The sequence below is a fragment of the Camponotus floridanus genome, unplaced genomic scaffold, assembly GCF_003227725.1.
Source record: "Camponotus floridanus strain SB8 unplaced genomic scaffold, Cflo_v7.5 scaffold7, whole genome shotgun sequence".
Lineage (NCBI taxonomy): Eukaryota > Metazoa > Arthropoda > Insecta > Hymenoptera > Formicidae > Camponotus > Camponotus floridanus.
Genome location: NW_020229838.1, coordinates 3,191,950 through 3,216,089, shown reverse-complemented (window position 1 = coordinate 3,216,089; position 24,140 = coordinate 3,191,950). Strand labels below are relative to the sequence as shown.

The following is a 24,140-nucleotide window of genomic DNA, read 5'->3' as shown; positions in this document are numbered from 1 at the left end:
ATATCATTAATATCTTCGTTTTAATGTTTTTGAAAAAAGATGAATTGGATTAAAGATAAAAATTTGACTACCTATTTTCTGAAAGAATGTTTCCGTCATGAGATATAGTTTCAAACTTTTTGATAAATAAATCACGTAGAAATAAATATTGAATTTTTAAAAGAAAATTTAAAATAAATTTAAAACGTGATATATATAATCTTTCAACATTTTATATGTGCACTTTTTTATTTTTTTCAGACAAGATAAAATAAACCTTAATGAAATTTAATATTGAATTTTAATTTTTTTTTTAAATACCATGTCAAACCATGTCAAAAGATATATGCAGAGATTAAAATTATAAGAGATTAAAAATCAAGAATTTGAAATCTGTGATTTAATCAGAATTCTTTCAACGAGATGAAATTTAATAACGTAATAAATAGATATGTTTATTATTTACACTTATCTTCTCGTATCATTTTGCTTCTTATGTTATATTTGCATACAATCTGAAAACATGTTTACATATGCATAATTCTATTTACGTCTTTAAAGATGATCACTTAATAGAATTATGCTTAACAAATCGCTTTTACAATTACATTCGTTCAGTCAGTTTTTTAAGGTTTTTAGAAATGATATATAATATAATTTATTTTTGCAATAAAAATCATATATTTGAAATGTATAAACCAGCTACTTTAAAAAAAATAGCCTTTTTAAACAATAAATTTGATTTTTAATTTCAAGAATCGTAAGGATATAATATTTGTATCAATAATATATCTATTTATATATATATATATATATATATATATATATATATATACATATATATATATATATAGATGATAATTTAAGACTAATATGTAAATGTTTTTCAAATATATATAATTTAATAAGCACTTACCTATTTTTTAAAATTATCATCTTATTTAGTATAAATTTTTTGCTTTTTATTTTTTGCATGTTTTTTTTATTTTTTATATATTAATTTTGAGATAATAAAAGTACTTCCAATGTGAATTGTTTACTCTATATGACATTTATTTATTGTATTAACTTAATTATCAATAAATCAAAATTTTTAAAAAATTTAAAATCGTTTTAATTAATTAAGATGATATAATATTAACACAAATATTATGTCATTACGATTCTTGAGATCAAAAGTCAAAATGTATAACATTTTTTGTATTTTCATTATTAAGAAAATATATTTTTATCTTTTTATGTTAACTTCTTGTACTTTAAAAAATTACATATTTTTATTAAAAATTATCAAATGGTATATATACTTTTCTTTGAACTAAAATTGAAAGACAAATTTTAAAGTATTATAAAGGAAGAGGCAGGAACAATTTTCAAATTCCGATTAAAAATTTATTAAAACTAAGAATTTTTATGATTTTATTGATTTATTTAATCAGCTGCATGCTTTTTTAACAGGAAACCTTGTTAATCACTCGTTTAATTCAAATCAATGATGGATTATTAAAATTTATTAATAGAATTATCATTAAAATTTATTTAATCGAATTATCATTAAAATTTATTAATAAAATTATATCGCACGTATAGAGACGCATGCCTTAAGCTATATTCGAACAAGTTTGCATAACGTATAAACATAAAGATGATTTGATCCATAAGCATTATATAATATTGTTTAAAGATGATTTGATCCATAAGCATTATATAATATTTTCTCTACACAATTTACTACGCATTTGGCATTTGACATCTCTTCTCATTGGACGGGATTTACGAACACATTCATAGGGTGTATGGCGTGTTATGGCGGGAAGAATCACATTCGACTGTACAATCAGTCGATTGTTTAGAAAATGTCAGTATAAAGTATGCTGTCTTTTGTATTAATATTAATTATTTTGCGTTTATTACTTATAAAGCATTTATATGTTTATATTTATATTTTTCCGCTTCACGCTTATGACCATGTTTACCTAACAATTTGCAAATTTTTAAGTCAGTCCGCATTAGAGGTTATGTCACGTTCATGTTTCGAATTTTGATGATAGATTCTTCTTATCGACGCTGAGTGTAAGCTTATTGATATAAACAATTTCTGATAACGATGGAGTTTGAGGCCACACAAATCTATGAGGATGACGAGCTTTTGCCTACTCAAAAAATTTCATGTACTGAGGAAGATGAACAGATACAGGTAAACATATATATTTAATAGATTTTTTCTAATTACATTTTAATGATGTAATACAAAAAGGAGGAAAAAGAACAAAAAAATTATTAATTGTTAATTGAAACATGAATTAATTCTTAAATTATAGCGTAATTAGATATAAGAAGTTGCAATAATTTCATTAAATCATTGGATTTTAATAAATTTGTAATTGGAGTAGATTATTAATTGTAAATTTCAATTATCGAGTTTTTTACTCTTTATCAGTTGAATGATTAATATTTGATATTCTTTAAAATGATAAATTATTTACAATAATTAATTTTAATGAAACATCAATATAATATTTTGTTAAACAATTATTTTAGGTTGGAACATTAAATATCAATTCTAATGAATATCAGATTAAAGGAGGGATCACAAAAATTGGTAGGCATAATACCTGCGATATAGTTATAAACAATGTGGTAAGTTTTAAAGTTACATCTTTCACGATATAAATTAATTGAATATTGTTCTTCAAGTAGAAAGTTATTTATTTTGCAAAAAATTTTACTTATCGATCACTCATCAAACTTATATTCAAAGTTAAATAGCATTATATCTTATTAAAAATTTATTAAATAAAATTTAGATGAAAAGATTGAATTTTTCTGCAAAATTATTCAAAGCTCTTCTTTCCTATTTTTTTATGTGCTTAACACTCTCTAAACTTAATAATTGAAAATTTTTCTTACCAAATTAGCAATATTATCCATGTTTAGGATTAGCAATATGCAGATAAAGAAGTTCCTTCTTTGAAGGATCTAATTTTGGTTGTTCTACATTAACCATTTTTGCAATTTTGAAAAAAGTTCAAGAATGAGTATTGATATGTGTACAATATGTGAATCTTTTGTGTTATCCATTTGTGACAATAGATACATAAAAATCAATTAATAATTTCTACATATTGCTATTCTAGTGCATTTCTGTTGGATCTACCTAAGAAGTATTTAACGCTACATATGTCATTGCCATGGCAGATCCCTAAATTACAAATAGGAAATAATATTTATAAAACTTTTCTTCTTGAAATATAATTTTCCTTTTTATAAGCAAATTTCCAAATTTTAAGATATATTTAGCGTAATATTCAGTACTCAGGATGTCGCTTAAACTTTGTTAAACTTTCTCTATATGAGAAATAATTATAATAATAAGGCGTCTTGAATTTTGGAGCAGCCTTGTTTATATTGGCTAAGTCTAAAAAAATGGAATTGATAGCCTTATTATCTTCTGTAGCATGTTATTTTTTGCAGAAACTATTGTGAATGAGCATTTCTCTGGTGTTAATTGCTAATTATTTATATTGTTTATATTATTAACTGTCCTCATTTCTCATACATACACACTCATACATATGTAAGAAGAATTAGATAAATGCAATTACTTAATGCAATTATTTAATAAATTAAATAAAGTCATTATGAAGAAAACAGCGTATTCTTAATGTATATGTTTTAATTATAATAATTAATACTTATTTTTTAAAAAAACAGACTGAATTGATAAATATTTAACAATCTACTTTCTGAAAGAATATTCTCATCATGAGATATATTTTCTCTAAACTTTTTTCATTTGAATAAAATATGTAGAAATAAGTAGTGAATTTATAAATGACAAATTAATAAAATAAATTTGAAACATATGAGATAGAATTAACATTTTTGTGTATATTTTATTTTATTTTAACCAAACAAGGTAAAATAAATTTTAAGTAAACCTAATGTTGAATTTTTTTCAGACAGTGTCAAAAATACATGCAGAGATCGAAGCTATGAGAAATCAAGAATCAAGTATTTGGATTTGCGATCTCAATTCCTCCAACAAAACGAAGCTTGGTGATGTAATAAACACTATACATTTTTATTATTTACATTCAGTTTATATTATTATGCCTCATATTATTTCGCTTTTTACGCTATATTTGAACAGAGTTTGTTATTATATAATCCTGTTTACATGTTCTAAGATAATTGAATTATGCTTAATAAATTGAAGCATGTTTGCATATTTAAATATTTGATCTTGTTTATTCGAGTGTATCACAAAATGAAAACAAGATTTGTTCAATTATATTCATACTTTATTAATAATTATAAAATATACTTTATTAATAATTATAAAAATGTAATTTATTTTTGCAGTGAATGATATACCTGAAATGAATACTTGTATAGATCACCTATTTTCTGAGAGAGATAATCTTTCTTTAATAATAAATAAACATTACATACAAACAACAAGAAAATAATAAAAATAATTAAATGGAAATTTGATTATGTAGTGTGTACTTTTTATCACTATATATATGATTGTGAAAATACAAGAGATATTTCAGAATTAATGTAGGATAGACACAGTATCATTTTCTTGCTTTTGTATTGCATGTATGCATTAAATTGAATAAATTAAATTTTTTAATTTTATTATCTTATGAAATATTAAAAAAAAATATATTTTTATTATATAAATTATTCCATCAAGTGGCATATGTGCTTTTCTTTCAACTAAAACTGAAGAACAAATTATAAAAATTTTCAAATCGCTATTAACAATTCGTAAAACTAAAAGTTTGGCAATTTAATTGCTCCTAATCAATTGCATTCTTTTTTTAACAGAAAATATTGCTACCCAATCGTTTATATGAAGTCAGGGATGGAAGTATCATTACATTTGGTACAGTGGATGCGACTTATCGCGCATATCCTCCGATGGTGATACCAGAAACACCTGCGCCATCGCAAAGAAGAGTTACAAATAGAATAATTCCGAGCACTCCGGATTCGTCTCTCGTAAATATTTTGATTATCATCTGATATGATATTCGTATAATTAATGCATTTGTTTATTTTTGTAGAATAATTCATCCAGTGATGGATCCGTTATCCTTGGAACACAGAAAGACAAACAGAACAACGTTTTTCTACGGCCACAAGTTCCACAACAACGTCAGTCAAGCATTGGTAAAAAGAATACTTCTCATGCATCTTCTAGTGAAAGCGATGATTTACAAACTGTTACTGAATTGCGTGCCTCCAATATTGACATTAGTGAAAACCGAGAACTTAGTAGTATATTTGATATAGAAACGCAAAAATTAGAACATGAAATGGTGACATCAAAATCTATTCATGATATAGAGACGCAAATAATTCCTATGGATACGTCGACACATTTTCAAGCAAATACTAAAGCTAACAAGCAAACCAAGCTAAATGTCCAAGATGAAATAGCTAATACTTCTGCGATAGATATTCATGATATGGAAACTCAACATTATGAGAGCTATATTAACGAATCAAAGACTCAAAAGAGCAAAGATAATATTTGGAATGTAACACTGAACAGGTTTGTAACAGATATTCATGTGGAAACGCAAAATTATATTGATGATACTAACAAAGATACGAAAAAGTCCAAAATAGATAAAAATAATCAAAAGAAAAACTTAGATCAAATCGATAATATTAATGATTTAGAAACGCAAAAGTTCAATGATAAAAATATTGCAGAAGACATATCCAATGTAGAAACTCAACCTGAACTAAATGCAACCAGAAAAATACTTCATGTAAAAAGACAACTTGAAACAGATGACATTGTAAATGATATCAATAATGATCGAACTACTAAAGATACTGATAAAGATAACACATCAAAAACTGTAAATAGAACTAATGATGATAAGGAAAAAGATAAAGATAACATGATAGAAACTGTTAAGACCAAAATCAATTATGATAATGTTGCACCATCATCCAATTCCAGATCTAGTAGTCCTGGATCTTTGAATTTATCGTCACCAGGAGTAGATGAAGATTGCCTTTCCTTGACACAGCATAGCGATCATTTGCTCGAATCATCAGATTTATTGGAATACTTTGGCGAGGGCATCGATAAACGAGAAACAATACGAGTGCCTAACACATCTACACCAAAATCACATGCGAAAACTTCATCGGAAAGAGATAATAATGTCGAAAATGTATCGAACCATGATGAAGACAATATTTTTGATGCTCTCACGCAACGCGTTCACGAGTTTGAAGAGAGACCGAACGAAATCAATGAAAAAGATATAATATGTAAGAAAAAACATGGATCAAGAGAAAACATCGATGGTGATCTGGAAAAGGACACAGAGGAACATTCCGAAAAATTTGTTCAAAAGCAGTGCAAATCTTTAGAAATTTCGGATAAATCTTCCAACGACAATATAAGTAATAGAAATGATCCAGGCACGAGTGTTGAATCTGAAGATTTATTCGATGCATTAACACAACAATCCAATAGTCCTGCAGTTAAGAATACATTGAACTCGTCAGTCAATCAATTATCGAAAATTAACGTTGATGTTGATGATATGGCGCCGACACAGATTATTAATAATAATAAAAACACTCATAATCAAGACAATCTGATAAACAAATCTTTGACAAATATTAATGATAGTAATAACCCAATCGAGGATGGACGAAAGAAACATGCTGGCTGTAAAAAATCTGGAGAATCTTTTCAAGAGATTGATAGTGTGGAACAAAAACTTCATGAAATGTTTGATAATGTAAATAACAGCATTCACGAGCCAACACACATGTCGACTCAGGCCCTCGAAGATATTCTGGAATCATCACAGTATGACAACAATTTATCTGCTAACACTGTAAATGAAAGTTCACTTAAAGATAGCATATTGCAAACGCAATTAGAAAAGAAAAATCGTGGGGCTTGTGATCAATCTCAGCGTAAGCTAGCAGATACCGAAACGAATAATGTAAATAATGCGGAGATCGATTCGCAAAATTCAGATACTTATTTTTCTACTCTTACTACAAAACGCAAAAGAAATATTCTGAAAGAAACACAGGAGCTTGTAGATTCCATGCTCCAGAATGTAATTCCTTCTCATCAAGATTCTAATACTTCATTAATATCTAAAAGAAATAATGAAAAGATTAAAGATAATACATCTACAGAATCTAATAAAAGAAGAAAAAAGATTTCAAAATCAAGAAATGAATCCGATTCGATGACAGATGCTCTAAACGACGATAACGTAATCGAAACTATCTCGAACGGGAACAACGAGAAAAATCTTCGACGTTCGATGAAAAGAAAACATGCATCTGCGTCGAAAACGGACAAACGAGTTTTGAGGAATAATCCGAACAAAGTCAAAGTTGATGATGTAGAAAAGGACTCGGGGAGTGAGTCCGATGTTTGTGCACCTTGTCCATTGGCAGATGTAAGACGTACACAAACATCGGACATGAATGAGAGCGACGATGACATTCTAGCACGTTTACCACCTGCTAGAATATCGGGGACGCTTTCAAATCCAGCGAGTCCTTCTGCAACATCAACGTTGACTGAATGTAGCGGCAGATCTAAACAAGACATTGTAAAAGATGGAAATAAAAAGATTGTACAGAATAAATTACTGTACAAGCAAGATGTTGAAGATTCTAAAAAGGACAAAAGCCTGAACGAAATACACGATAAACCATCAGTTTCGCTATTTGATAATGATGTGCCCAATTGCGATGTTCCTGAGACTAATAAAGTGACAACACAATTTGTCGACACCTCTGAGGACTCTGACAGTGAAGCAAATTATAAACGATTCAAACAAATGGCAGACAGATTAAATAATGAGCTCGATTGCCTGAAGCATGATAAACAAAATAAATCCAACAAAAAGAAAAGTTTATTGCGTTTATCGCTTAATCTGTCGAAGGATTTGAAGCAAGATACTGACGATGAATTGAAAAGTTTACAGATAAGTTCACGAGTGACGCGACAATCCAGTAAACAAAATGATGAGAGTTTGAATGTATCGTGCAAAGAAGCTCACATGGAAAATACGACTTACGATAAATCTATGAAACCAGAAACGAGATCTATTGTCACTAGGAGAAAGAGAACTCTTAGCACGATTGAGAAAGATGCTGAACAGACGAATTTGAGGAAACATGAAGCACATCAAATCATCGAGGAACGTCCGATTCTTACACGGGCTCGAAGAAACATGATGAAAACAGCTATTGACAGGCAATCTCCAAATATTCTTGATTATTTTCCTAAAACTAGCTCACGCGAAAATTCCCCGGTGATTGGAAAGTCTTTCCAAGATAATAAAACAGTACCTGAAACTGCAGAAAGTTCAAAAGCCTTAAATTTAGAAATTAATAAAAGTGTGGATTTACAAACTAATAAAAGTGTGGATTCTGGGAGATCCAATATTAAACTGCGAAGAACTGCGAAGAAAAGTAGTAATAGCAGCCAACAAGTCCAAGCGCAAGAGGAAATTAAATCTAACACAACACAGACTAAATTATATCTATCACAACACAAGAGTATACTAAAGATTGTACTTAGTCCGATAAGAAGTCCTACAATAAGAAGTCCTATAGAAGATGAATCACAAGAAGTGGAAATGATTATGAGAAAAAGTTTAAATAATGTGCAGGACAAGAATTTGTCAATTAGAGAAACTAATACTGCAAAAATATTTCAAAGAAAATTAAGAATCAGAAACAAGAAACAACTCATTGCAGATACTGAAACAGATTCAGCTTTAACTGAGAGTAATACGTCATCTATAGATGATTCTAATAATACACAATCTGATAATTCCACATCAAAAGTTAAAAGTCGCAAAAGATTTACCAAAAGTTCTGCAGCAAAGACACAAACTCTGGAAAAGAAGGAAACATTTAAGAAGCCTACTCATATCAATCAAAATTCTGCAAATTCGGTCTTTGATTCCTCATCAGAAAATATAACCAGTGAAAGCAGCCAAAATAGTATAGAAAGTGACAGTTTGTCAAGTTCTAGATCTTCAAGATCAAAAACAGCAGGTGCGAGGAGGAAGGAAAAGGTAGAAATAACTCGAAATATGCGTAGAACGGCCAATAACAGTGTCTCTTCAATGATGAATACAAGTATAGAAGTAACTTCTCTTCTATCAACGCCTTCCACTAGGATGCGTAGGAGTGCATCTGTTTTGAATTCCACACTATCTGTTGCGGGACACAGAATTTTGTTTACAGGTATAACGGAGGACTACAGCAAGATTGTTAAAACATTAGGTAAGTAATAAATTAAAAAATTCTAGAAAATTTATAATATTATTAACAATTGTCAACAATTATTTTACAGGTGGAAACAAAGTGGAAGATCCGGCAAAGTGCAATGTTTTGGTTACTGACAAAGTTCGCAGAACGTATAAATTCTTATGTGCATTGGCAAAGGGTATACCCATAGTGACGATAGATTGGTTAAGAGATAGTGAATCAGCAGGACAATTTTTGGATTGGGAAGGTTACATACTAAAAGACCCTGTCGCTGAAGCCAAGTTTGGTTTCAGATTGAGAAAAAGTCTTGATAAGGCTAAGGAGAAAAAATTATTAGATGGATATACCATTATATTGACACCAAATATTGCACCACCACCTATAGAAGAATTAAAAGGCAATTCTTTAAGACATACATATTTTTACATTATATATTTTATATTATATATTTACATTTATATATTTTTTATATATATATATATATATATATATATATATATATTTATATATTTGTTATTTTTAAGCCGTTATATAAAACAGATGTAACAGATTTACATGAGACATTATATTACAGATATGATAATGTCTTGTGGAGGAAAAGCTCTATTACGTCCACCAAGTAAATGGCCCGAAAAAGCGATGATAATGTCTCGCGAAGAAGATTTGTCAAGTGCGAGAAAATTTCTTGCGAAAGCACCGAAGACTGTTACTATACAGTCTACAGAATTTATTCTGACTGGTATTTTAAGGCAGGAAGTGGATTTCGATAAATATAAAATAATGTGATTACCAGTGAACCTCTCCTTTCCTTTAATAAGAACATCTATTATTAACGCTGTCAATATATACTCAGGTATCCAAATATTTTTATTACTAATTATATTAATTGTTTAAAAACTAGTCTTGATATACAAACTATATATCACATTCCCAGTAAACAATTTATTTTTAATTATTAACAAAAACACATCGTAAATAATAATTGGTGCAATTGGTTTACATTTTTATTTTCTTTTGGACATGCAAATCTGTTTTATTTACTAATTACATGATAGAAATGATAAGAATCCAGATTAGTTATAGTATATAATAATAATTGATATAATGATAATAAGTAAAGAAAGAAGAATTTATTTATATATAATAAGAGAAGAAAATACAGCATGAAATATTCTTTCTTCTCAACAATGAATAAAAATGCATTCTCATTAGCTACAAATGTTTATTTTCATAATTTTTTTCAATACAATTATATTCTGATGTTTATATCAATACACGATAATAAATGATTTTCTCATCGCAAAAAACTTGAAATATCTAGTGATTTTGATTGATGTATATCAATCACAATATGCGAGAATTGCGTCCTGATTAAACATCATATTCTGATTAAATATCGTATATTCTCGAGTTGATTGAAGCTTATCAAAGTTCTCTTTGCGTGAGTGTTTTCTGCAACACGTCGCGATACAATTCTTATTCGTCGTAAGAAACGAACGATAACAAAGACATATATCTCATTCGATTAGCGATAATTGCTCGTATGCGACGTGCGCGAAAACACGCACCAAAAAAAAAAACTCTAGTTAACGATTTACCGATCATTTAAATCTAATGATATAGGAATAAAAAAAAGCAAGTTTAATTATATAACCATAGCTTATATTAATAAAATCATTTAATATAATAGCACACGAAAATCAATACAAATGAGTGCATCCAGAAGCATGATCGCTCATTGAGCGGCTAAGTAACAATCAAATGTGATTTTTATTTTTGAATTCATTAGTCACTGTTACTTAGCGGTTCAGTGAGCGTTATACTTCTGGATACACACAATAATATCATCGTACTATGTTATATATATGTATATATAAAAATGACAAAAAAGTCATATTTCAGATTCATACGAAATAAGCAGTAATCGAAGTACGATGTACGTTACTTTGTACTCTTATAAATAACGTGGGGATCCGTGCTTCTAACATATAAATGAAGATGAAGTGGAGCACAAGCTACCGTGCTCCGATCCGTTTGAGAATTATATAAGAATCTACTGCTAAATGCAATTTCTCGACGGTATAACGCATATTTCTTTCTTATTCCAGTCATTTTAGGCGATAGGTAAGTCCTGTGAGATGAGATCCAACTTGACAACGAAGATAGGAACGTGCGTAATCTGGAATCACAAAGATTGAAACATGAAAAATAAAATTGAGGCAATACGTAAACAGTATTGGAAAAATATTGAGGATAATGATTAATTGTTTTCAAAATGTTTCCAACAAAAATAGAATATCTTGAAACGCGTATTACGCAATGTGTAAGTATACTAGCTAAGGAAAAAAAAATAAATACACAAGTGTATGCGTGTGTCATATGAGTCATCGCCTGCGAGATAATGGACACCGATAACGAAAAATAAGACGCAATATTGCGAATCGACACGTACGATAATCTGGAAAAACAAGCGATACAAAGTGTCACGTCAAGCGAAATTTAATTTTTAAAGTTTTCATAAACTGTTAAAAAATTAAACTATGACTACGACAAGCAACTACTCCGCACAAAACAAAAAGAAATAAATGTAATTGAATATAGTCAAGATTATCTCCATTATTTGCATTATTATATTCTTCCTTCGAGAATACATGAATTTATAAACAGAATATTATCAAATTGTCAAGAATAATAGAGTTTTGTGTAAAAAAAATGAAAAATGAATTCTCATTCAGTTTAGCAACACTGATCGGAGAGATGAATATGTTTCAGATTATTTAATTTTTTTCTTTGAGATAACACAAGAATATTGCGTCATTCTTGCTCGGGAACAAAGCAATAAAATTGCTTCTTGTATTGAGAAAATGCGAGGAGAAGGTATCTGAACGAGGCCAACGACGCGATGAGACTTAAAAGGCAGAAGGTAGCGAGTGCCTCACCTTCGCAGATTAGACCTTGTTCTTGCCGGTCTGCCGTTTGTTATGCTCAGTATTCATCAGCTTGGTGAGGATCTTTCTGGAATGGCCGCTCGGGTCAAAGTGATTGGTATGTGTGACGGCTTCGCGTTTGCTCCTCTGCTTTCCACCGTGCGCGGTGAAAATGTGCTTGTCATAAGAGTAGTTGAAGTGCTCGTACTCGTCGAAGTACGCCTCAGACATAGCTCTCGCGATTGGATTCTTAGAGCTCGTAGAAAACAGGTCGCCGTGCGACAACGCAAAAGAAAAAACGATGTCAAATAATCACCTTCCACCGAAGAGGATCGATTCGATACTGATTACGGCGCGTTCGCCGTCCCGAGTTTATATATGTCACCAGGTTTGCGCGTGCGTGGTGTGCGAAATACGACCATCGGAGAGCCGGTCTTGTCGCCGACCTGAACGATTCAACTCTGACACATGTCTCCGAAGATATTTTCGTCTATAAATTCATTCCGAATTTATCTCCTCTTGCTACAACGTGTTAATTTTCTCGTAATTTTTGCGTATCTTTCTGAGATTTTATTCCAAAGTCGAATAAAATGTATCTTTGTAACTTTTTTGCGAGTTTGATAATATTTTTAGATAATTCGAAAAATGTAAAAAGAAATCTGACTTCCACTTGACACAAAATATTTACATTGATCCGCAAGTCTCCTGATATAGCTTTGATAACGTATCGAGAAGTCTGATTTCTTGACTTGACTTTCTTGGTCAAATTTATGCAACTTTCGTAGAGTGATTTGATTGATCTCAATTATAGATAAATAAATACAATTTGTTACGTAATGTTTTGGCGAATCGATTGTTTCGAATATGTATATTCGATAATTTTTTCGAGTGAAACATTAAGAATGAATGAGACGATAGTTAAATGTAATCAAAAGCGAATTCTAAATGCGTAAAAGTAAGAACACATATGCATGTCGTGTTGTCAGTTAGATACATCACCGACAGTTGTGTACTCAGGTGTAATTTCATATGTTTTTATAAAAACTTTAGCATTTATTTTTTGCGCATGCTTCATTTAAAATAATTGTATCAATATAAATTGACTAAAATTTCTATATATAAATATAATGAAGTATCGAGATCTGCAAGAAAGAAAATTGTTAAGTAAAATTAAAATATTATTATAAAAATTTATTAAGTATTCTGAATGTTTGAAGAATGTTTAGAGAAAAGTTTACAATATTTGAGATTATCTCGTTTGATTGTCCAGAAAGTTATTGCAATTTCTTAAAACAGAAACCAATATCAAAAACACAATTATTAATAAAACACAAATTAAAATTAAAAACAATTATTACTATCAAAATGTAAAGCGTTTTAAAATCTAACATGTATATAACATAGATATAAAGGAAAAACAACTTTATGTGAAAAAAAGCATCAAATCTTAAACAACAAAAATCGTTAATAACTTCCTGGACAATTTAGTATAACATATAAGCAATAGTATCTGAGGCGTATATAATCGCGAAACGTCTAGATGTGTGTTTCTCGTGTGTTGTTGACAGTATTAATAGTCGAAGTTGTCTTGTTTCTTTGACGTGCGTGCGATTTAACTGCGATGATAACAAAACATTCTTTTTACATCCAACGGTCACTTACTCACGTGGCTAATTTATTGTCAAGACATTTGTAATCTAAAAATTTCCAACGCATAAATTCATCATAGTGCTTCACCTTTTATGCATGTCTAATGCTGATATTGCTATAAAGCTATCTAAGCTAGCTAAGTTTATTAACGTTTGATTTTTGAACAAAACTTTTCTGTATGAAACGATATATTTTGCGTTATTTATATACTTTACAATTCAAGAAAGAATATTTTCCAAAGGAGTATCGTACAGCGCCCAAGCATACATTGTATTTTATTTCGTTTTATTCTATTGTAATCACCCAAGCATACATTATATTTTATTTCGTTGTGTTCCATTGTATTCCGTTAAGATAAAATAAATTTTCGAAAGAATCAAGGAAATGAAAACAAATCAGCTGTTTGTACAGTCAAAAAAAATTACATTTGTACTGTTGATAACGAGAGTGTCAAGGTGATCGTTCGTAAACAAAGTGTGAAATTTATATTCTATCATGTAAAGGCGCAGCAAAACTCTCGTAAAGAAGACATAAATATCTCGCAGAATATTTGTCGTTACGTTCACCGATTTTATACATTCTTGAGTAGGATGTATGAATATATATCGGATACGCAGAGGGGAAAGCTTGTATCAGTCGAGCACGTTTCTACACTGTACGATATCTTGAGCGAAACTATCGGAGCATAAAGACACGTCACGCCACCGACAAAATTTCTAGATTGAATAATTTCTCAAAGCCTTGGAAATAACAATGTAGTCTTGAATTATCGCCATTCTCAGTCGATGCGACAGCAAAGTCTGATTGCTTTGTTTCTTTATGCATGCGAGTTTAAAAAATCGGCAAAAAGAGTCATAAAGTTTCATCCCGAATTAATAATAAATAAGCGAATTGTTTCGTAAGATAACGATGAAAAGGCAGTAAAATTAATAAATGTATTCTTTTTGATATCTCATTTGAATATCGCCGTTTACAGAAAGATTGGATCATTTTTACAATCATTTTACAGCTGTGTGTGTTTTTGCAACGAATATAAATGCGCAAATATCAGATACATAATCTCCGATAGTCATTATTTTGATAAGCGTTACAATAATAAGTGAAAATGTTAAATATTTATTCGATTTCTTATCCAAAATATTAACGATACGTCGTTATATTTCAGATCTTTATCATTAAGCGTCGTGCCTGAGTATGACGTTATAATTCAAAACAGCAAATTTTTTTTTCGATGACGGCGCAATGTAACTTTCAAGGCCGGGCATTGACGACGAATTATATTCCGACTGGGCGCGAAATACGTGATCGTGTTCCCTCACCACGGGACGTTTAATTATAGCTTGTGGAACATACTATATTTTTACAAAGTTAGCGAAAGACAAAGTCTAGCTATGTTTCTCTCTATCTCTCACTTCAGTTTTCTTATTAACTTACAACAAAGTTGCTGCGCAAAAGAAGCCACGATCCAAAGAATGACGACAATGACATTGCGAAAGAATATCGAGCGCGAAAAGTACCGTTGATCGCGATCTGATCCTGATAAGACATTTGTATTAAGCCGGTTGTGGTCTCGAATAACGATTAGCCGAGAATCCTCCTAGACAACTTTGGAAACAGGTTTCATTGTATAATAGTAGGGGAATAATTAATGCAATATTTTATATTTGCATGATGCTTTCAACGCAGTCCACGACGTAGAAAACTGTGAATTCTGAAGAATGAAGGAGAGAAAGGAGAGGTATGCAGAGAATTTTTTTGATCGGATCATTAAAATACACTTTTTAATCAAAATAATCGATAAGATTATAGAAAAATTTATTGAAACATTTCATACGGTACAGGAGATTAGCTTAAGATTGCATGGAAGTGACAGATGAGATGATACAGATGATGAGAAGTAATTTAAAATAGGAAGTAATGCTGAGAGAGATGTCAAAACTTTATATAAAAGGCGCAACAAGGAAGTGTTCAATAAGCATCACGTCTCGCGAAGCGAATTGTATCAATGTTATATGTTAAAAATCGAATCGTATAAAAAGGATATATATATATATATATTTCTATATGATCAAAATTGAACTCGTTAATTTTCGTGCATTTACATTATGTCCTTTGTACATCTAAATATCTCTTACAAAAGTTCAAAAGAGTATGATAAACTCGAGAAAAAAATACTGAAGTTGGAAGGAAGAATGTAATCAATGCATAGATGATGAGCGAGGAACGTATCAAGATTGTATTGAATAATATCAGCGTAGCGATCTTAAAAACACGCGAATGTGATAACATGATCGATCACGTATACATTAATGTTATAATAATCGCGAGGAGATAATCGACGATTGTTTAGGCAAAGCCGGTTCACGAAAAGTTTCGCACTTGCAAGAGGATGTAATGGAATATCTACGACACGTACATCACTCAATTCCGTAAACATCACCACCTTTGCGGTAATCAGCGTTCGCGAAGATTGTGGAATTTTCGTAAAGTATCACACAAACTACGCTGCCACGTTCTCTGTAGCGTTTCGTGGTGTGTCCTAGACGCTTCAGGCCGTCGATCACCTGCTTAGGAACTCCGTACTCGTAAGCTATCACTGGTGGAAACAGCTGATGATGTATCCTCGCCGAGTCCACGGCTTCTTTGACTGTCTGTTTCATCCAAAGGATCTTCGCAATCACCTGAGAGAATAAGAAAACATGATAATCATCCGTTGCTTCATTAAATACAATGTTATGTATAGATGCCAGAGTAGATAGAAGTTCTTGATTAAGCTTTTAAATTAAAATATTAACTTGAGACACTGCAGTGGTAATTCTGGTGCCACCGGCTGCACCCACAACCATCTTGACGTCGCCGTTCCGATCGACGAGCACGGATGGCACCGTCGAGGACAATGGCTGCTTCTTAGGTGCGATGTAATTATTGGGACTGGGCGGTACGCCAAAGTAATTGATCCTCGACGGAATGCCGAAGTCGTCCATGGCGTTATTCAATACAATGCCGGTTCTCCTGCTGACTACTCCGCTTCCAAAACTGCAAGATTATCAGATACAAAGGCGTACAGGGAAAAATCTAGCGATCCCGCAAATAAACACACTAGTCGAAGAGTGAAAATTTACTCACTAATAATTAATAGTGCTGGTAACTGACACAGCATCACCGTTTTCCGTCAGCACCGATACGTGTGCGGTGCCATGATCCTCGGCACCAGCGTGGATGGAAGAGCCATATTGTTGCGGATCCTGCCAGGTTTTCTCGTCGCTTATTTTTTTTCGTATCGCGCGTGCAAAGCTGCTCGACGTCAAGTTTTTAATTATCTTGAATCAAATTACAGTACGCAGATATTAAAATTTCGAGAGAAAGAAAGCATTGTATCTTCATATTTATTATGAATTGTATCTTTTATATTTATTACTTCGGTCATATCGACGAAAGCTCCATCGCCTAGATCCGTCCTTAGCGCGTATGCGTACTTGAAGGTCTCTACCATTCTGTGATACGTGAGGATCGTCGTGTTAAAATCGATCATGCTAGCCGGTGTGAAGCCGTAGCCGTCGAGGACGTTGAGGATAAAGGACAGAACAGCTCCGCTACCGGGCAATCCTGTAGTAAAGAGTTTTATGTCGTCCGAGAGATTCGTTTGTATCGGTTGATCCCATGAAACTCTGCGAGAGAATGAGGAAGACATGGTTTTTTTTTTTTTTAAGACAATATTCGAAGCGTAGCAATAATTCCCTGATTACCTGTATTCATTAAGGTCCCTCATCGTTATAATTCCTCCCTGTTCGCGCAGATCCTCGACGAGATTTCGCCCAATCGTGCCGTTATAAAATTCGGTCGCATTCTTCTCGGCGATGATTCGCAGCGTTTCGCAAAGCGCGCGGGGTTTAATGGAAGATCCTGCTTTACGGAATTTGTTAGTCGCAGGATCGACAAACAATTCTCTAAAAGATTCAAAAGATATTTCATATTCATACACACACGTATATAATAATACTTATTACATAAAATATTTTATAATATTTTTATTCTATATAATTTATATTTGACAGATACCTTAGAGTTGGATCGTTATAAATGCTTCTCTTATTATACACAAGGCTGTCATATTGCGCCACTGTCATTTCATAGCCCTTTTCGCAGAGCTCAATACTTTCTTTGAACAAATCCGCCCATGGCAATTTACCGAATCGTTGATGAGCTTCCCAGTAGCCAGCTAATTCACCAGGAACTGCGACTGCCAGTGCGCCTGTCAAAATAAAAAATTCATAAGTCTTAAATAGATAAATTAAGGTAAAATAAGACAGTCAATCAATAACACCATAAAGGCACTTTTATATGAGATAGAAAATTATGTATTAAGGTTTACCGTAAAAAGACGCATTTGGCTTGTCCTTATACATCGTAGAATTGGCTGCCAAAGGTGCGCGATCCCTGGCATTGAGGACGAAAGCTTGACGCGTGGATCTTCGATAGATGGTCATCATGAATCCGCCGCCGAATCCTAGACTTTGCATGTTGACGAGTCCGTTGCATATCAAGGCGGCCAGGGCAGCGTCCACCGCCGATCCATTCTGTTCCAAGATGTTTCTGAAAGAGATCCCTGTCTTTTACCTTTTGCTTTTCCCTCGTGAAAGAGACGGACCGCCCAGGTAGAACATGAAACTCACAATGACATCATTATGACGTTACCTAAAAGTCATTTTAGAAAAATCATAATGATCTCATTTGATATACTTTTGGCAATGTTTTGGTGACTTATTAATATCATTTTTTATATATATTACGCAATTACTTGTTTATTTAATTATTCATGTATATTTTAATTATATTTAAGCAACATAATCTTTTTAAAATTATATAATGCGATTATGGAACCTAAAAATTTATGATTCTTTTTCTCATCTTTAACTCATTTTTTAATCATTTTCGTTTAGGTAACCTTTAATTGATAAATCAAATCATGATGACGTCATAATGATGTCATTATGAGTCTCATGTTCTACCTGGACTAACTGCGACTTCTCGCGTCCGTGTTATCGAATTTAAAAATTCGCGCGCGCGCGAAACTTACTTGCCGATGACAGCGCACGGCGCTCCATCCGCGCAAACGGCGCCGCGTTTAAAGGTCCGCAACTTGCTCCACGACGGCGGCTGCACGCTTTCCGGGTCGGGCGGGCATTCGTCGCTCTGCGAAGTGCCGGAAACACTCAGAGCGATTACAGCGATCACTAATGCAGCTATAATAGTGCTGATTGTTACGATTGCGCATGATCGTACGCGATGTCGCGATCTGAAAAATAAGATTGTGTCGTTAGCTGATTATATAATCGGTGCGCGATGATCTTTTATTACAAAATAATAAAAGTATGATAAGTATGATAATGATTATCTCGAAGTAAATACTCTCTTTCTCTCTCTTTTATTGTTCTTATTTTATTGCCTCGTTATTCGATGATATAGTGATTTTAATCAAACTAAAATATTCCCCGTCGTGTAGTTGAAATATTCCTTTCGTATACTCGTCGTATAAAGCATAAGTTAATATTATATTCATATGTAAATTGAAGTCATTTTTTATCATACAATCGTTTGGAAAATATTAAATGTCATTTCAATATTTTTTTATATTTCTTTGTATGTCTCGACAGCACATATGTCTAGACAGTATTGAGGCATCTAAAAGACGTTTAAAAAATAACTTAAAGACGTTTCAAAGTCTCTTTAAAACATTCATATATAATATATAATATATTTATATGATTTGATATATCATTATTATTTAATTTTTATATAACTTTTATAAATTGTCTCATTATAAAATAATTCAAAATATTATATCCATTTATAGAGTTGATTCGAAAGACTTGTTCTTGCAAAAAAAAAGAAAACACAATATCTTTTAAAATGTGTTCTTAATATTTTAAACAAATAAACAACATATATAACATTTCTTATTATTGTTTTAAAAATAACAGCAATGAAAAATATTATTTTCCTATTTTTCTAAAGAAAAATTTTAAAAGTGATCTGATATGTATCCTAAATTGTTTTAAATATGTATTTAAAACAATTGTTTTAAATTGTTTTAAATATGTATATGTTTTAAATATGTAATTATTTTAAATATGTATTGAGTTTTAATATTATATCATTATATGGATCATAATAATATTATATGGATCATATTTAATTTATCACATAGACATTATGTTCTAAATAATCTAAAATAAATGTAAATAATTTGTGTTTTTATCAATCACATGTTATATAAAGTATGCTTCGTGAGAGAAAGAGAGAGAGAGAGAGAGATGAATATATAATTATATTCAAAATTTATGTGTATCACAATTTCTGCTTAATAATGGTTTCTATTATCAGAGCGAGAGAGAGAGAGAGAGAGAGAGAGAGAGAGAGAGAGAGAGAAAAGGAGAGAATAATGTTTACATGTGTATGTATATATAAAAGCGCTGTGCAGTTGAGCGATTGCCAACAGCTGATTCAGTAGTCAGCGGAAACACTTGCAGTGCGTAGATATTGCATAGTAATTATTTCTCGTCTATCTAATTGTGATTTCAACGCATCAAGCGAACTCGTGTTTGATATGCTCGATAGTTTTCTCTCGAAAGTAAAAAAACAACTGATAAAATTCGTGGAGAGTGTAACCTACGTTTGAAGCTCTACCAGATTGTGCAAGAATTAAGGTTGGGAACACACGAAAGAAGCAAAATATTTATCTCACTGATAAATTAGCGTCCTGCATTTCATCAGCTCAAAAAAATTACATCACGCTTAAGTAAGATCTTATATACAGAATTGAGCATTATTTGAATAAACTTTTATTTAGTTATTATTCGAATAAAATTTTATTTATTTTTGATATTTTATTTTTTATATTTTCTCTAATTTTTTCTATATTTGAATAATTATGTATTATTATTTATCCATTATTTTTTACGTTATTCATTTTGTGTTTCATCATTTTTTGCATTATTTATTTTGCGTTTCATTATTTTTTTTGCGTTATTCATCTTACTTTCGCGTTTTATTATTTTTTGCGTAAGAATGGTTAAGTATAATATTCTACGACAAATATTTTCTATATGTTTAAATGAAGAATTGTTAAAAAAGATTGCAAAAAGAAATGTCAGATCTTTTATTACAAGTGTTTCGCATTAAAATAAAACAAGTTTATAAATTGTTTGAATTACGATATTGAATCATTCGATTGCATTGATGATTTCGCACTTGCATTAATTGATTTGATTTGCATTTTGCAAAAAGGCTACGTTTTTGAGGAAATTAATTTTCCTTAAAAAAAATCATTTTACTTTGAAATTATTCCACGAGATATGTAAATTAATTAAGTATTTATCAAGTATTTAAAGGGGGACATACACCTTAGACGTATCAAAAGTGACCCTATATTTATCTAATTTTTTTTCGTTGAAATATTAGGAATATTATCAATTTTTTCGTTGAAATATTGGAATATTATCAAAACATGAAATTTATTCAGTATATTACTTATATATTTTTATTAATACAGCGATAAATTTTTATTAAAAATTATTAAAAAATATGTGGCATTGCTGGCGTCAGACGTGTTCGATGCTGTTACGTTTTGCAGTAATCATTGTGTCATTTATATTCATCTGAAACAAAAAATCAATTGATTTTTAAAATATATGAATAAAACTCTCTCTAGTCTGTCGTAACCGATTTTTAAAATTCGCAATGTTAAAAAAAATGGCATACATTTGAATCTAAAGGTACGAATTTTCGCGTAAAAAATCGATCGTTTTTTGGCTATAAAAAAAAATAAAAAGACATAAAAAATGATCCATCTAATGGTTCTCGAGATATTTGATTGTTTTGAAAACAGTTTCGAGAGAAACGCGTTTAAAGTTTTAAGTATACTTTTAAACAATATATCAGTGACTTTTTTTGACTTACATGGAATCATTTACTTCAGGACCATATAGTGAATCTGCAGACTACATGGCAGTCTCTGTCAATTCAAGCTTGGCTTGTGACGTAATCTTGCCTCCTTTGTTATGTCTTGAGCGGTGTGCTTTGCTCTTATTATTCGACGCCATTGACATATTAACATTAGGCATCTTTTGCAGAAGTATTGCGTATTTGGTCCTGCAGCGATGTTCATTGCTCGCATGAATTGATTTGCAATAGTGATTTTAAATTTTAAAAATCCGAATCCACGTGTACTTTTGCCTCGAATGTTATGTCACCACGACAATGTTTACATTTCAGACACTCAGCTATTGCCATGAAATTCAATATTTTGTATCTAATATGTATCCATGCAAAAATTGAAAAATAAATTTTTTTAACCAATCTAGGTGTATGTCCCCCCTGAGTTGAGATGACTTTGCATATACCTTAACTATAATAGAAGCTAACGTTTGCGACAAATAAGATAATTATAATACGATTGCGCAAAGCACAATGTTGCGTAACAGAGACGATCTACTATCGTGATATGTCGATATGTTAATTTAAGAATTGATAAGAACTTTCTTAGGAATTTTTATTTTTTTTTTTTACATAAAATCGAATTGCTTTTCCACAAAAATAAAGGTAAAATAAAATAATTTGTAAGGAAATTTCCTTTCTCAATATTCGAAATGTAAATTGTATACGATATGTTATGTAAATTGTAATACGATTGCGGAAAGCACAATGTTGCGTAACAGAGACGATCTACTATCGTGGACATGTCGATATGTTCATTTAAGAATTTATAAGAGCTCTCTCTCAGGAACTTTTACCTTCTCTTTTTGAATAAAATCGAATTACTTTTCCACAAAAATAAAGGTAAAATAGAATAATTCGTAAGGAAATTTCCTTCCTCAATATTCGAAATATTATATAAATTACTTTATCTGAGCGAACGAAGATAATCGCGCGGAATAGCGATTGAATTGATTTGAAAATAATAAATCGCGAGGAATATATGACGCGCATGATTCGTGATGACAAAGAACACGCGATGACTCACTTGTTTATTTTGAATCTCTCGAGGATTCGAAGTCTCGAGACATGGGTCGAACCGAGGAGCCAGACGGTTCCGACGTCCTCTGAATCGAGGGACCGGTTCCTCCCCCACCGCGCATCGTCGGCGCTGGTGTACGCGGAACCGGAACTCGTGCTGGACGAGGACGAGGAAGGTCTCATGACTCTTCTCTGAGGAAAGCTCCATTTATTAGTACGCTAAATGGAGAGCCGCGCGCTCTCCTCCCCTTGCTCCTATACTCCTCGCTCGATTAATTCAACATTGATCACACTCACTTGGAAGACATGCCGTCCGTTTCTCACCATCTACGTACTCCTTCTGACGCTTCTCTCTGGCACGCGTGGGAGAGAAATTCCACGCCATATCGGCGACAATTACATTTCGGGAAACGCCAGACGAAAACAGTTTCCACATAAAGAGAGCATGTTGAATAGCCCTGACACAAAAAACGCACACACACTTACGAACTGCCGGATTGCCGCTGATTCTATCGATAAACTTGTTCGGAGCAATAATTGAACTAGCTATGTAGAACTGTCAGAAAAAAAACTCTGTCGCGATGATGAATCGTCGGAAGACACGTCAACCTAGTGTACGATATGCGATATTTCAACGGTGAAGACTGTATCAGCTGAGCAACCAAAATCGATGCAAGCCTGCGCGTCGACGACAGGGCTGTAGCTAGGAACCGAGTCGACGAATGCTCGTGCGCGGCTCGAGTTTTGAAAGGCATGATTATAAGATAAAAGTTTGTTATTGGCAAATATTGACGATCGATATCCGTGCGAGATACTTTGAAAATCCTCGACATAGACAATTCATACCTCTGTTCATCCTGCGATTCGAATGTACACGTCAGACTGCTCTTCTCCGCCATCTCCAGCGGTTAGAAACTCCAGGTAGAAAAATGCCTCGAAACGTTTTCGAATATTCTACGCTCGATCGTACGCTTTCCGCACTAAACGGGCGCGAATGCGTTTTTCAGCGAATTTCCACCGACGCGATTAGATAATCGTGAGGCAACGGACTGTATTTTACACTCTCGAGCGAATTTGCACCGCAATTTTTCGGCGATTCGGCGGAGCCCGGAGAAATTTACGTACGTTAAAACGCGCGAGAAACCGGCAGACGCGACTCATCCACGAAGAGTGAACGAATGAAGGACGCGGTCGAGGACCGCCTGTTGCGAGGTCGTGTTATACCTGTTCGACGGGGTCCGAACGTAATGTAACATAATCGTGCGATCTCGTAAG

General features: G+C 32.0%; 4 protein-coding genes across 8 annotated transcripts in view; 2 read left to right on the top strand and 2 right to left on the bottom strand.

The window, feature by feature from the left end:
* The first annotated feature begins 1,760 nt into the window (after nt 1–1,760).
* Nucleotides 1,761–10,253, top strand: LOC105248436 (putative histone-lysine N-methyltransferase 1). 2 transcript variants are annotated; one of them, XM_011253224.3, is made up of 8 exons: nt 1,761–1,834; nt 2,028–2,173; nt 2,518–2,616; nt 3,939–4,040; nt 4,816–4,989; nt 5,055–9,288; nt 9,359–9,670; nt 9,848–10,253. In XM_011253224.3, exons 2-8 carry the CDS (start codon nt 2,084–2,086, stop codon nt 10,057–10,059), a joined length of 5,223 nt encoding a protein of 1,740 aa, XP_011251526.1. In that variant the 5' UTR covers nt 1,761–1,834; nt 2,028–2,083; the 3' UTR covers nt 10,060–10,253. The 2 variants fall into 2 exon arrangements, with proteins under 2 accessions (XP_011251526.1, XP_011251527.1); XM_011253225.3 differs by having other exon boundaries at nt 1,784–1,845.
* A 461-nt stretch (nt 10,254–10,714) lies between these two features.
* LOC109609781 (nuclear protein 1) lies at nt 10,715–12,563 on the bottom strand. The gene is made up of 2 exons (XM_020026629.2): nt 12,213–12,563; nt 10,715–11,452 (listed from the first exon to the last, which is right to left on the bottom strand). The coding sequence occupies exon 1, from the start codon at nt 12,429–12,431 to the stop codon at nt 12,222–12,224; it is 210 nt and encodes a 69-aa protein (XP_019882188.1). The 5' UTR covers nt 12,432–12,563; the 3' UTR covers nt 10,715–11,452; nt 12,213–12,221.
* A 3,085-nt stretch (nt 12,564–15,648) lies between these two features.
* On the bottom strand, nt 15,649–24,077 carry LOC105248432 (glutathione hydrolase 1 proenzyme). Of its 3 annotated transcripts, XM_011253213.3 has the most exons (10): nt 23,163–23,577; nt 22,873–23,057; nt 18,928–19,146; nt 18,223–18,443; nt 17,910–18,102; nt 17,597–17,797; nt 17,269–17,518; nt 16,977–17,170; nt 16,646–16,886; nt 15,649–16,531 (listed from the first exon to the last, which is right to left on the bottom strand). In XM_011253213.3, exons 1-10 carry the CDS (start codon nt 23,190–23,192, stop codon nt 16,268–16,270), a joined length of 1,998 nt encoding a protein of 665 aa, XP_011251515.1. In that variant the 5' UTR covers nt 23,193–23,577; the 3' UTR covers nt 15,649–16,267. The 3 variants fall into 3 exon arrangements, with proteins under 3 accessions (XP_011251515.1, XP_025269563.1, XP_025269564.1); XM_025413778.1 differs by lacking the exons at nt 22,873–23,057; nt 23,163–23,577 and adding an exon at nt 23,712–24,077; XM_025413779.1 differs by lacking the exon at nt 22,873–23,057 and having other exon boundaries at nt 23,163–23,576.
* The window catches only part of LOC105248435 (phytanoyl-CoA dioxygenase, peroxisomal), a 38,783-nt gene continuing 34,990 nt past the window's right edge, over nt 20,348–24,140 (top strand). Inside the window, exon 1 of one of the 2 annotated variants that reach the window (XM_011253221.3) lies at nt 20,348–20,557. The gene's annotated coding sequence lies outside the window, so the exon portion shown is untranslated. Of the gene's footprint in view, nt 20,650–24,140 lie in introns of both variants that reach the window. The other variant, XM_011253220.3, reaches the window with a different exon arrangement.

Coding starts and splice junctions, on each gene's coding strand:
- LOC105248436 (XM_011253224.3), top strand. CDS start 2,084: ATGGAGTTTGAGGCCACACAAATCTATGAGGATGACGAGCTTTTGCCT. Junction 2,174..2,517: donor AGGAAGATGAACAGATACAG/GTAAACATATAT, acceptor CAATTATTTTAG/GTTGGAACATTAAATATCAA. Junction 2,617..3,938: donor ATATAGTTATAAACAATGTG/GTAAGTTTTAAA, acceptor AATTTTTTTCAG/ACAGTGTCAAAAATACATGC.
- LOC109609781 (XM_020026629.2), bottom strand. CDS start 12,431: ATGTCTGAGGCGTACTTCGACGAGTACGAGCACTTCAACTACTCTTAT.
- LOC105248432 (XM_011253213.3), bottom strand. CDS start 23,192: ATGGTGAGAAACGGACGGCATGTCTTCCAA. Junction 17,171..17,268: donor CTTTCGTCGATATGACCGAA/GTAATAAATATA, acceptor ATTTGATTCAAG/ATAATTAAAAACTTGACGTC. Junction 16,887..16,976: donor ACCAGCACTATTAATTATTA/GTGAGTAAATTT, acceptor ATAATCTTGCAG/TTTTGGAAGCGGAGTAGTCA.